This window comes from Martes martes, assembly GCF_963455335.1.
Source record: "Martes martes genome assembly, chromosome: 7".
In the NCBI taxonomy this organism is placed as follows: domain Eukaryota; kingdom Metazoa; phylum Chordata; class Mammalia; order Carnivora; family Mustelidae; genus Martes; species Martes martes.
The window spans coordinates 142276007-142289126 of NC_137894.1; the positions used below are offsets into that span (position 1 = coordinate 142276007).

Sequence of the window (13120 nt, forward strand, 5' to 3'; positions counted from 1 at the left end):
TCCCGCCACTAACCTGCTACCGAGTTCATCTAAGTCCTGTTCGTCCACTTGTCCACCCTTCAGTGTCCTCTAGGGGCCGCTCATCAGCCAGACTCGGCCACCGTTTCTCCCCGCCCTTCATCTCCACGAGATCCCCGGCACCTATCACCCACCACCCATTTATCCGAGCACCGTGTTTTTTCTACCGTGCACACTTGCCAACACTCTTCCCCGCCATCCACTCTCCTCCCTCCCCCCGTCCCCCCATCCACCCCCGCCCCCATCCCGGCACGCTTGCAGCACCCGCCGGCTCTCGCACTGCTCGTCCTCCTCCCTCCATCCCTCAGCTCGCGGCGTCCCTGTGCTCAGTCTCCAGCCCCCGAACTCCCGTTCCTCCCCCGTCGCGGACAGTGCGCGCCCCCCACCACTCACCCCGCGCCGCGGGCAGCCAGTGGCCCCGTGTCCACAGGGCTCGCGCCGCCCAACGCACCTGCCACCGCCCGCGGCGCAGGCCGGCCGAGGCGGGAGGGTGGGCACCCAGCCCCGGCCGCACAGGGTCAGGACAGCGGCGAAGCCGGAGGACGGTCACCACCCCGCCCCCAACACACCCTCGTCCCGGAGCCGGGGGGTCGCGGCAAGCTCCTCTTCCGGGGCGCCCAAGGTCCTCAGGTCCTGGAGGGCTGAGCGCGCAGGGAGGGAGCGAGTCGGGCCGGCGCCTCGAGGGGCGGGGCGGGGGGGGCCGGGGGGGCGGGGGGGGCGGTAAATGTGTAACCGCCCGGCCCCGCCCCGCCCCGCCCCGCCCCGCCCCGCCCGGTCAGGTGGGCCCCGCGGGGCAAAGTCTCCGGCAGGCGACGCGGGAGCGCGGCGGGATGGGCGCGCTGGGCCGGGCCCTGCTGTGGCTGCAGCTGCTGGGTAAGCGGGGGGCGCCCTGGCGGGGCTCCTGCAGGGTCTGGGCCGCCCTGGCGACCCCACCTGCGCGGGCTCTGGGCCCAGCCTTCCCTCTGCCCCGGGGGTGGGCGCGTCGGAGCCGAGAGCACTCAGTCCTGCCGGTCCCCAGCGCTGACCCGGGCCGCCTACAAACTCTGGATTCCCCGTACGGACTTCGAAGCCGCCGCCAACTGGAGCCAGAACAGAACCCCGTGCGCGGGCGCCGCCGTCGAGTTCCCCGCAAACAAGGTGCCTTCCCCACGCGCCTCCCCGGGGGGCTCGGGATGGGCACTCACGTGGCCGGGTTTCGGGACAGGCGAAGGGCGTCCGCAGGCCAACCCACTTCTTCCTGCAGATGGTGTCAGTCCTGGTGCGAGAAGGTCACAGCATCTCGGACATGGTGAGGGGGGCTGTGGCGGAGACCTGGGGGGGAGGGGGCTGGTGGTCCCTCCTGGTCCTCCGGAAGCCCCTTTCTTGCCTTGAGATCGGCCCCAACCTGCATGGGAAACCGGGGAGGCCTTGAGCCTTCGTCCTCTGGCGGGGCTTCTGGGAGGTTCCGGGCAGATTCCAAGGCAGACGCTGGTCCTTGGTCCCAGCTCAGGCTGTGCCCCAGCCTTGGAAAGGGGTTCAGAGGGCGCCTCCTGTCCCCGATGCCCTCTGCTTCTGGCCTCCAGCCCCCAGAAGTCAGTCTTCTCTAAGTTTCGTTCCAGGAAACACCCTTCCCCCACTCTCCTCCCCAAACCCTTTCTCTGTCCTGGTAGCTAAAACCCCCCTTCAGAAATCTCAAGGGTCTTTCTCTCAAACTGCTTCACAGGACACTGGTGTTTCGGAGAATGGTGGGAATTAGGAGGGTAAAAGAGGCTCCGAGACCAACAAATCTGCGCAAATCTGGGAGAAGCCACCTACTTGCCTGGAGCTTTAGGGCTGTTTTAAAGGCTCTGAGAAGGCCTGAGAGAAGGACTCCCGAGGTCCTTGCTGACTCCCGGGGTCAGCAAGCTACTTACTGGCCTAATGCAGCTGCATGGCCAGAGCTAGGAATGGTTGGTTTTTTTTTTTTTTTTAAAGATTTTATTTATTTGACAGAGAGAGAGATCACAGGTAGGCAGAGAGGCAGGCAGAGAGAGAGAGAGAGGGGAGGAAGCAGGCTCCCCGCTGAGCAGAGAGCCCGATGCGGGGCTTGATCCCAGGACCCTGGGATCATGACCCGAGCCGAAGGCAGAGGCTTAACCCACTGAGCCACCCAGGCACCCCCAGGAATGGTTTTGAAACTTTTAAATGGTTGGGGGGGAAAAGCCAAAAGATGAATACTTTCATGGCCTGGGAAATATAGAATTCAAACTTCAGTGTCCATAAATAAAGTTTTATTAGCACACACCCCCCCTCCCCATTCAGTCACTAGCATCTATGGCCGCTGTCACGCTACGAAGCAGAGTTCAGTGGCCATGAGGGAGTCTGTGTGGCCCTCAGAGCCTAATGTATTTACTGTCCGCGCCTTTGCAGAAAGGCTCACTGCTCCCTGATTTAAAGTGTCATTTCCCGGGACCCCAGGGTCTCAGGGTCCTCTCCTAGTTAAGCGCCAACACAGCGCCCACTGTCCTCTGGGTTGATCATTGTCCTGTCAGCATCGGACCTGCCAGCAAGGTGTGACCGATGTGAGGGTTGCTGGTCCGAGCAGGGGTGGAGTTGGGGACGGGGGCTCTGGGTGTGGGTGCCAGGGTTGAGGTCCTCATCTAGCGGCCCCTGGACCTTCGGTGAGTGGGCAAGTTGTGGGGAGGCATCCAGTGGCCCCAGTACCATCCAAGCTCTTGCCCAGATGCGGGATCTGGGGACCCCAGGTCTTATTTCCACTCCCCGGGGTATCTTGGCTAGTGGATCGTTTCCAAAAGTGCCAATAACGGTGGGACCTGGACACTCATGGGGCAGGACAAATCAGGCAAGGGACCCCTGCCCCTCCCTGAGAGCCAGAGCAGTCCCTGCCTCGGCGGAGAGCATCAGGCAGAGCCTGGGGGTCCCCGTCCTGGCAGATCCGGGGTATAGATGCCCTTTCTGTCCAACCCAGAGACTAAGGTACGGAAGGGGGCAGCAGCTAGGTGAAGGAGCCAGGGGAGGCATGGGGGGTGCAGCTGGGTCCAGGGCCCACCCCCCCTGCCCGTGCCTAACTGTGGCAACCAGGCAGGCAGCAGCCCGGAACAGGAAGAGGGGCACCCAGAGCAGGTGTGGACCCTTGAGCAGGGAGTCAGTTGGGGTGGGGGCCTGGGGCCCTTCTCTGCTGACTGTTACTTTCATGATCTCCTTCCGAAGAGCTCGAGGCTATTAAAAGAGTCATTCATTCATTCATTCATTCATTCATTTCCCAACAGGTCCCTCTATCTGGCCCTTCTTTCCATCCCCCGCTATCCAAATGCGAGTCTCATCATAATCTGTGATGCAAAGTCAGCTGCCTTATAGGGGTGTTTGTGGTGTTTTAAGAACCCCTTCGCTGCTGCTGAGTCACAGTCATAGCCGAGCATATGTCTAATAAGTGATTATGGCACAATTCTGCCATCGGGGCACATGCTTGAGTGGGACGCTAGCTGGAGAACCAGCTTTATTCTTCTCCTTAGAATGAGCCCAGTTTCTGATGTCTTCCTCCAAGCCGCCAGCCTCGCCCCTTGGCCGCAGCTCAGCCACCCCGGGTGTCCCTTTGCCTGTTCCCGCCGGCACCAAGCGCTCCTCACGTGCAGGGTGGGCTTAAAGCCCACTGGGGCAACTCTCCCGTCTGCTCTTCTGCTCCAAGGCCAACTAGTTCTTTGCAGATCAGACTGTCGTGGAGAAACTGGAGGGTACTTTTGTCAGGAAACGGCCACAACAAAACCCTGGAGGTTTGTTTGGGAATGAACACTCGCTTTATACCATCAGGCCGCGAATTTCTCTGCAAATGTTTCATATCATCCATCATAAAAGTCGAAACTAGAGTTTTCGAGTGGTCCCCATACAGGTCTTATACAGCTCGGGCCACTCATTAACGCTTTGTAATGTGGTTTCTATTGTGAACGGTACGATGTTTTTACAAAATCACATGTTCGTTCTAGTTATTTATTTTTATGAATGATGAGAGTTGTTCCTCCTTCCTTCCAGTCCTAACTCCTTTTATTTCTTTTTCTTTCCAAATAGCATTGTCCAGGGGGTGCCTGGGTGGCGTAGTTCGTTAAGCGTCAGACTCTTGGTTTTGGCTCAGGTCATGATCTCGGGGTCATGGGTTCGAGCCCTGTGTCAGGCTCCACGCCCAGTGGGGAGTCTGCTTGGGATTCTCTCTCCCCTCTTCCACTACCCCTCCCTCCCCACTCTCTTGATAAAATAAAGAAATCTTTAAAAATATATAACATTGTCCAGGGCCCCTCCCCCTAGGTTGAACAAAAGTGATAAAAGGGTCGTCTGTGTCTTGCTCCAACGTGGAAGAGAAGGCGTGTCATGTTTCTCCATTGAGTGTAATGATTGCTGCAGGGTTTTGGTGCATAAACTTTATTAAATTGTAGAAATTCTATTACTAGCCTACTAGCAGCTTCTTAAAAAAAATCATAAATGGGTTTGTTGGACTTCTCTGGTGTTTTTTGTTTGTTTTACATCAAGTGAGATACGATGGGCCCCTCCCTCCTTTTAGCCTTTTAGTGAGGTTTTCTGAGTTTGAACTGTCCTTGTGAGACCACTGTCCTGGGACCTTCCTGTAAGGGCAGGTCTGAGCAGGTCCACCCTCTGCAAGACACCTGACTTCCCTCTACCCTAGGACACTGATCATGTGGGCATGGGACTCCTCGCTGCCATCTGCTGGGACACCATCATACGTACCACTGGGAAGTAGGGCTGGGAGCAGTCCTAGAACAGGAACCCCATGATCACCATGCATTTTTAAAATACACTAGTGGATCTAGTCAGTTACTATATATTTTTAAAGATTTATTTATTTTAGGAAGAGAATGAGTGAGTGGGTGGGGCAGAGGGGGAGGGAGAATCCCAAGCAGACTCCCTGCTGATCGTGCGGGGCTCGATCCCACAACCCTGAGATCACGACCTGAGTGGAAGCCAAGATGGGGACACTCAACCGACTGCACCACCCAGGTGCCCCTGAACAGCAAATATTTTATTGGGGATTTTTTTTTTTTTGCATCTACATTTATAAGTAGAATGAACATACAATTTTTCTTCATCTGCTTTTGGAATCAAGATCACCACAGGCCTCGTGAAATGGCCTGGGCAATTTTCACTCTCTTTTCTGTTTCCCAGAACAACTTCTGTAAGAAGAAATCAGTTGTTCCTTGAGAGTGCAGTGTACTTCGTGTGTGACAACACGGCTGCCGGAAGCCGACTGACGCTGTAACTTCTTTAATGCTTGCTGGTCTATTTAAGTTCTCTTGCTTCTTGTGTCGATTTTGACATTTTGACTTTTTCTAGAAATTGGTATATTTCAAGTCTGGCGGTCCTGTTCATTTCTTAAGCTTCTCGGTGTCTGTGTCTTCCCTCAAACAAGTAGGTCTTTCAGGTGTGTTTCTTTCCCATTTCTTTCCTTCTTCCTCCAAGCGTGTTTGCAGGGCAGGTCTCTGCCGCTGTCTGCAGTCTTTCCTTGTGCTCCCGCATTCGAATGGGCTTTTGGCTGGGTATAAAATTCCAGACAGGCCCTTCTTCTCCTTTAATACATGAAATATCGTCACACTGTCTTGTGCATCCGTTGTTCTTGCTGAGAAACCTGACCTCTGAGGTTTTTTTCTTTCCTGGGTGATCTGTGCGTTCTCTCTGAAGCTTGTAGAATGTTCTCTGTGTTGCTGGCGTTCCTAAGCACACCGCCTGCGTTCTGGGTGTGATTCTCCTTGCTGCCCACGCCGCGGGGCACCTTTCCATTTGGGGTTTCTCAACTTTCTTCATATCTGGAAAATGCATCCTCCTTGCTGCTTCAAATATCCCCCCCCCCACTGCCATTTGTATCTGCATTTTGGAACCCTGGGGTCTGCGCTCTCTCCTGCTCTGCCCTGCAGAGTCCCTCCCTCCGCAGGGACCCCCAGTCAGTGGATCTTCTCCAGCTGGACCAGTCCGCATGTTTATCTCACCTAGTGTGCTCTTCCTTTCAATTATTCCCCGTTCTGTAATTTATTTATATTTCCCCCTTTGGTTCTTTTTATTATTAAGTTTTCATTTTTTTAAAGATTTTTATTTGCTTGTCAGAGAGAAAGAGCAGGAGCAGGGGAAGCCACAGGCAGAGGGAGAAGCAGACTCCCCCACAGAGCAGGGACCCCCATGCAGGACTTGATCCCAGGACCCCGGGATCAGGACCCCAGCCGAGGGCAGACACCTAACCGACTGAGCCACCCAGGCGTCCCTAAGTTTTCATTTTAATTCCAGTATAGTTAACATACAGTGCTGTATCATTCTTGAGGGTACAGTATAGTGATTCACCCCCTTCGGTTCTTTTCCAAAGACGAGTTCTTGTTCAGGCTTTGCACTGTGCGTCCCCACCCCAGTTCCTGCGGTGCGTCCCTCGATCTGTCTCCAGGGCTCCCTCACACCTGTGGGTGGGGCTGTCTTGCTGTCACAGCCCTGCTCCCCGCCCCCTCCCCCTCACACAGTTCAGGGCCGCCTTCACACGACTCCGAGGCTGGGGTTCCTGGCTGGTAGTTTCTCGGGGGTGATGGGAGAGGGCAATGACCCTGGTGTCACCCTGCCCCAAACTCTTCAGGCCCCCAGGGCTCAGGCTGGGTCGGGCCCCTTGGCCTGCAGTCCCGCTCCCTCCGGTTTCTCTGACCCTCAGCCAGGGCCAGGCGCCCCCAGCCCCTGAGCTCCCCTCCCCGGGAACACGGGGGCCGGCGCGGGACCCTGTGGCACCTTGGGCCACCGCGAGGCGCAGCCTCCGCCTGTGCTTCCCGCAGCTCCTGCCCCGGGACGGGGAATTCGTCCTGGCCTCGGGGGCTGGCTTCAGCGCCCAGGACGCCAGCAGGGACCCGGGCTGTGGCACAGGTGAGGCGCCCCGGGGCGGGGAAGGCGACCAGGGCGGGGCCTGCCCGGGGGGCGTGTCTGGGCGGGGCCCGGTGGGGGGCGCCCCTCCCGCGGAGCTCAGGGACGCGCGCCCACCCAGGCGCCCCCGCGCGCTTCCTCGACCCCGACCGCTTCTCCTGGCACGACCCGCGCCTGTGGCGCTCCGGGGACGCGGCGCGCGGCCTGTTCTCCGTGGACGCCGAGCGCGTGCCCTGCCGCCACGACGACGTCGTCTTCCAGTCCGACGCCTCCTTCCGAGTGGGCCTGGGCGCGATCCCCGGCCCCGCGCGCGTCCGCAGCGTCCGGGCTCTGGGCCAGGTGAGCTGGCGCGCGCGCGGGGCCGGGGCTCGGGTCTCCCCTCCGCGCCTCGGCCGGGGCAGGGCCCCTCCCGGCGCGCCTCCGCCCCTGCCAGGCCCCGCACGTGAGTTCCGAGCACTCAGAGGCTGTCCCCCCCACCCCCGGGCTGGCGCCTCTCGTGACCCGGCCACCCGCAGACGTTCACGCGCGACGAGGACCTGGGGCCGTTCCTGGCGTCCCGCGCCGGCCGCCTGCGCTTCCACGGGCCGGGCGCTCTGAGCGTGGGCTCCGAGGCCTGCGCCCAGCGGTCGGGCTGCGTCTGCGGCAACGCGGAGGTGAGCCGGGCCCGCAGCGGCTGGCGGGGGCCCGCTCGGGGAGAGGCCCGCTCGGGGAGGGGCCGGCTCGGGGAAGGGGCCCGCTCGGGGAGGGGCCGGCTGGGGGGGGGGCCCGGCTCGGGGAGGGGGCCCGGCTCGGGGAGGGGGCCCGGCTCGGGGAGGGGCCCGGCTCGGGGAGGGGGCCCGGCTCGGGGAGGGGGCCCGCAGCGGCTGGCGGGGGCCCGCTCGGAGAGGGGCCGGCTCGGGGAGGGGCCGGCTCGGGGGGTGGGGGGCCGGCTCGGGGAGGGGCCCGCTCGGGGAGGGGGCCCGGCGTCCGGCCTCTCCCGCCGCGCTCTGGCCCTCCCCGCCTCCGTGCGGACCGACCCCCTCCTCCAGCCGCAGCCCTGGATCTGCGCCGCCCTGCTCCAGCCCCTGGGCGGTCGCTGCCCCCCGACCGCCTGCCGTGACGCCCTCCGGCCCGAGGGCCAGTGCTGCGACCTCTGCGGTGAGAGCCCCCTGCCGGCGCGTGTTGGCTGAGACGGCCTAGCTACCGTGGCTCGCCCCCAGCCTCAGTTTCCCTGATGGTGCTGGGCCCTCCCGTCGCAGGAGCCATCGTGTCGCTGACCCACGGGCCCACCTTTGACCTGGAGCGGTACCGGGCGCGGCTGCTGCAAGCCTTCCTGGTAATGGGGCCGCGCCCCCCACCTTCGCCCTGCCACCCCCCGCCGCCCCCGCCCGGGACCTCTCCCCGCAGGGACCCCGGGGCCCCACTCTGCCTCCTTGACGCGGTCACTCTCCGCGCACCCGGCCACCATTCGTCCCTGTCGCCGGGGCCCCCGCAGGTCCGAGGGCGAAGTCCCTGGGACAAGCCTGTCTCCGTCCCCAGCCGCAGTACCAGGGGGTGCAAGTGGCCGTGTCCAAGGTGCCGCGCCCGGCCCGGCCGCACGAGACCGCAGGCGCGGAGGCGGACACGGAGATCCAGGTGGTGCTGGCGGAGACGCGGCCGGAGACGGGCGGGGCGCGGCGGCTGGCCCGCGCCCTCCTGGCGGACGTCGCCGAGCACGGTAACCGCGGTGCGTTTTCCCGGTCCCTGGCCCGCCCCGCGTGGCGGAGACTGAGCCGGCGCCGTCCGTTGCAGGCGAAGCCCTTGGCGTCCTGTCGGCGACAGCTCGGGAGTCGGGCGCGCCTGTCGGGGACAGCTCGGCGGAGGGGCTGGACGGTTCGGGTTTGCGCGCGGAGCTGGCGGGCGGAGTCACGGCCGCGCTGCTGCTGCTGCTGCTGGCGCTGGCGGCGGGCGCGCTGGTGCTGCGCCGCGCTCGGAGGCTCAGGTGCGCCGGCGGGGCTGCGGGCTCGGGGGCCGGCGGCGGCGGTGGGTCTCGGGGCTGCGGGCTCGGGGGCCGGCGGCGGCGGTGGGTCTCGGGGCTGCGGGGCGGACCTGCAGGGGGGCGCTGGCCCAGACCGCCGGGTCTCGGCGCCGTGGGGCGGGGCCGTGGGGGAGCCCCGGCCAGCCGGGCGGATCCGCAGCGGGCGGAGGCTCAGGCCGCGGGGGCGGGGCCTCGGAAATGGGGGCCGCGGGGCGGGGTCTCAGGGCGGGTGCGCCGGGGTCCCGAGGCCCAGGTGGCCCGCGCGGCCGAGGGGGCGGAGGGTCAGGTACCGCGAGAGGGGCCGAGCCGCCGGGGTCTCACGTGCGTCCTTCTTCCCCAGGTGGAGTAGGCGCGACCGAGCGGCCCCCGCGCCGGGGGTGGCGCCCCTGGGCTTCTCCAACCCGGTGTTCGGCGCGGCGGGCCCCGCGGAGCCGGTGAGGGGGCGGGAGGGGGCGCCGGTCCTCCCCGCGGCCGCGCTGCGCGCCCACGCCCCTGACTGCGCCCCGCCCCGCGATTCTCCGCACCCGCAGCCTCCCGCGCCGAAGCTGGAAAACAGCAGCACCAGCCGCAGCTACTTCGCTAACCCGCTGTTCGCAGAGGCAGAGGCCTGAGCGGCCGCGAGACTGGTCCCCCCTCGCTTCTGCCCTCCGCCCCCCCCGCAAAAGGTCCGGGTCCCTGACCTGGCGAGATCCCCGCCCCCTTCTCCACACTCCTTGTCCCCCGCAGGCCAGGCTAGGGTGGCTTTGCCCAATAAAGAGGTTTCCTGCACCTGCTGCCCGTTGTGTCCTGTGCCCCCCCCAACCCCCCGCTTTGCCTTTGCTTGAGCGTGGAGAGCCGGCCAGTGCCCTGGTCAGTCCGTCCGTTGGGGAGGGGTCGTTCTCAGAGTCCTCCCTTCTGGCCACCCGCAAAGGGCAGCTCCGGGCACTACCTAGAGAATGGGTCGACCAGAAAACTGCAGTCTGCAAAGTTGCGCCCAGAACAAGAGGGGCTGCCCCCGGTGCCAGGGGAGGCGCTGGTAAGCCTGGCTGTCCGGGACACCTCCACATCATGCCACACGGCTATCGACCTTGCAAATAAAACAGCCAGTTTGGGGTTTTTTTTTTTTTTTTTTAAGATTTTGTTTACTTGACAGAGCACAAGTGGGCAAAGTGTCAGGCAGAGGGAGAAGGAGAAGCAGATTCCCCGCTTTGCAAGGAGCCCGATGCAGGACTCCATCCCGGGACCCTAGGACCCTAGGACCCTCACCTGACTCAAAGGCAGATACCTAACAGACTGAGCCACCCAGGCGCCCCCAGCCAGTCATCACCGGAAGGACCGGTTTCTTCTGGGACGGCAGGGGGAGGGCGTGGCGGGCTGCTCAGACTCGGCACAACCACGGGCAGGCGAGACTGGAGCCGGAAGGAGAGGAGCAGGATGACCGCGGAAGGAGGGGGGAGCTGGCAGAGGCGGTTTGGAATGAAAGTCCATGGTGGGGACGGGTGGGAATTGAGGGTGTGCGGGGTTCTGGTCGGCGGGCTGTCCCAGAAGAGACTCCGGCCTCTGCCGGTCCAGCCGCGCAGGCCTCGCGGAGGGCGGAGGCCAGGCAGGGGGGGGCGTGAGAGCCGCGGGCCGGCCCCGGGCTCTGGGACTGCGGCAGCCGCGACTCAGGCTCCCACTTCCCTCCTCTGATGAAGACCTTTCGTCCGAAGCACCACGGATCAAGGGTAGGGGCGTCTGGGGGGCTCAGTCGGTTTGGCGTCCACTCTTGGTTTCTACTCAGGTCATGATCTCAGGGTTGTGAGATCGAGCCCCCCCTCCCCCGCCCCGTGTTGGACTGCGTGCTGGGCGTGGAGCCTGCTTCGGATTCTCGCTCTCTCTCCTGCCCCTCCCCCCTCTAAAAAGAAAGGGTTATTGTGTCATCTGTGTCCCTCTATGGCAGGAAAGGACATTTCCTAGGTGTTGGGTCCCACACCGGAGTCATAAGAAAGTCTCTTAGCAATAAGAAGCATGTAAGGCCACATTTGAAAGAAGAGCAAGGTTTGGAGGAAGACGTCAGGAGTTTCCCATCTGACATCCGAGTCTTGCTGAGGTCGAATGTGCTGGAGATCATCTGGAAGCACCGGGCGAGCATCATCTATGGTTTCTGCCAAGGGCTGGCGGGCAGTGGGGACACAGCTTCTGCGTGATTGTGCAGGGCTGGCGAACAGCCCCGGGGCCCTCCCAACCGGGCTGAAGAGACTTTCTGGCCGTGTCTTTTCCAGTAGCCGAAATGTCTGGTTGCAAAGTTTTGACGTCAGAGGTCTTCAGCCCACGGGAGCCTACCGTGACGAAACTTGTTCTCCTGAATCACAGTTGTTCTCGGTAGAAGGAATTAGGTCTTCGTGCTGGAGCATCTCCGAGCAGCTGCGGCTTGGGACACGCACGGGTCAGGTGCACCTGGGAGGGCGAGCCCTGATGCATTCCAGGTGGGTCTGAGGCTCCAGAGGACCGATGGCAGGGCTCTGGGCTGGGACAGGGGAAGGGTCTTCACAGGTTTTGCCAGTTGAGCCGTTACAAAGCCGTGAGTGGGTTCCAGCCCGGAGGCCTGGGGTGGGGGGCGGGTCGCCGGGGGCGCCTTCCGGCCCGCGGAGCGCAGACCCGCTGAGTCACCTGACCTGGGAAGTTCCAGATTTCCCCAGGTAGGGAAGATCTTTTTAAAAAGATTTACTTATTTTAGAGGTGGGGGTAGGTGGAGGGACAGCGGGAGGAGAATCCCAGGCAGACCCCCCACAGAGCGTGGGTTCAGACTCGGGGCTCCATCCCAGGACCCTGAGGCCATGACCTGAGTCGGAACCAAGAATCAGACGCTCCACCGGCTGAGCCGCCCTGGCGCCCCGGGGTTAGTCTTTCCTAATAGGATTTGTGCTCTTGCCCGTCTACAACGGAAAGCCTTGGTCCAGCGAGAAAACATATAAGCCCCGACTAAATCAGATTCTAGTCATGAGATGGGGGGAGCTGGATAAAATACCAAACCGCGGATGGTCCACTGGGCACTTAAAATGCCCAAGGGCGAAAAGAGAGAGGGAAGCAAACTATCAGAAACTCCTAGCGATGGAGAACAGACGGGGATGATAGGGGGAGGTGGGTGGGGGCTGGGCCAGTGGGGGATGGGTATCGAGGGCACCAGTTGCAATGAGCACCAGGTGTTGTGTGTAAGTGGTGAATCACTAAATTCTACTCCTGAAACCAATTTTACCACATATGGTAACTAACTAGAATTTAAATAAAAACTTGGGGGAAAAGATGCCCCAAATGCCCAAAAAAAATGCATCGATGGGTTTCCCAGGCTTCTATCTGGGGCAGGTGGGACAAGCAAGGTGGGCTTACTGGTATTTCCATGTCAGTACTGGTTCATAGAGCTACCGTTCTCTCAGCAGACCAGTGACTGAATGCGTTGGCGATGGGCATTTTAGGGTCAGTCAGGACCGGATTATTTGGTCCCAGCCAGAATTCTTTTCACTGAACAGAGAATTCCATTTCCAATATTGTTTTCCCCTCTCTGGGGCCCGTTGATCGATTTTTCTAGATTGTCCTTTGGGGGAGCATCCCTTTGGACCACGACTGAGGTTTGGTTGTTGGTTTCTTTGAGGGCAGGGTTCCTGGTAGAAATATCGAGACCGTTCCCTTTGCATCCAGGGAGTCGAGTCTTGCGGCCTTAATCAGAGAGCAGCTGGCGAAAGCATGGCATCGAATACATTTGGGGCACAAGGGTCATTTAAAATTTTATTCCCATTAGAGGTAAGGTGACCTTGCTGTCGCCCCGACATCCCAAAGTCCTGAGCTACCTTGAGGCATCCTGGTGGTTGGTATTGGTGTTTGTGGTCTGGCCCTTGGCCTGAGAGAGTGGGTCGCTCAGCCTTGTGGGGCTGAAGCGGGCCCTGAAGTGGTTGCTGCGGACAGTCTGGTCGCCCTCAGTCACCATCCATAGTGTGGCCCTGCGGTGGACTCTCCTCCCTGTGCGCTCGCGACAGCCCCGGTGTTTGTTTACTTCACAAGTGGAAGATGGTACCCCTCCCTCCCCTCCCCTGCGGCACCCCTCGCCGCCTCCCTTCCGGCAAGCACCGTGTGCTCTCTGCGTCTGGAGCCACTTCTGTTCTGTTTGCTTTTTAGATCCCACGTGCAAGGGCAGGCACGCGGTATTTGTTTCTTCTCTGACTTCGTTCACGTCTTGTGATGCCCTCTAGGTCCGTCCACGTAGTTGCAAATGACAAGGTTTTATCT

The 13120-nt window shown here is 61.5% G+C and overlaps 1 protein-coding gene across 1 annotated transcript; it reads left to right on the top strand.

Annotated features, from left to right (window-relative positions):
• The first annotated feature begins 781 nt into the window (after positions 1-781).
• Positions 782-9980, top strand: AMN (amnion associated transmembrane protein). Its single transcript, XM_080808865.1, has 12 exons — positions 782-891; positions 1037-1155; positions 1262-1306; positions 6801-6888; positions 7007-7224; positions 7401-7538; positions 7914-8022; positions 8124-8200; positions 8404-8581; positions 8656-8845; positions 9222-9315; positions 9412-9980. Exons 1-12 carry the CDS (start codon positions 849-851, stop codon positions 9490-9492), a joined length of 1380 nt encoding a protein of 459 aa, XP_080664991.1. The 5' UTR covers positions 782-848; the 3' UTR covers positions 9493-9980.
• Positions 9981-13120: the final 3140 nt, after the last annotated feature.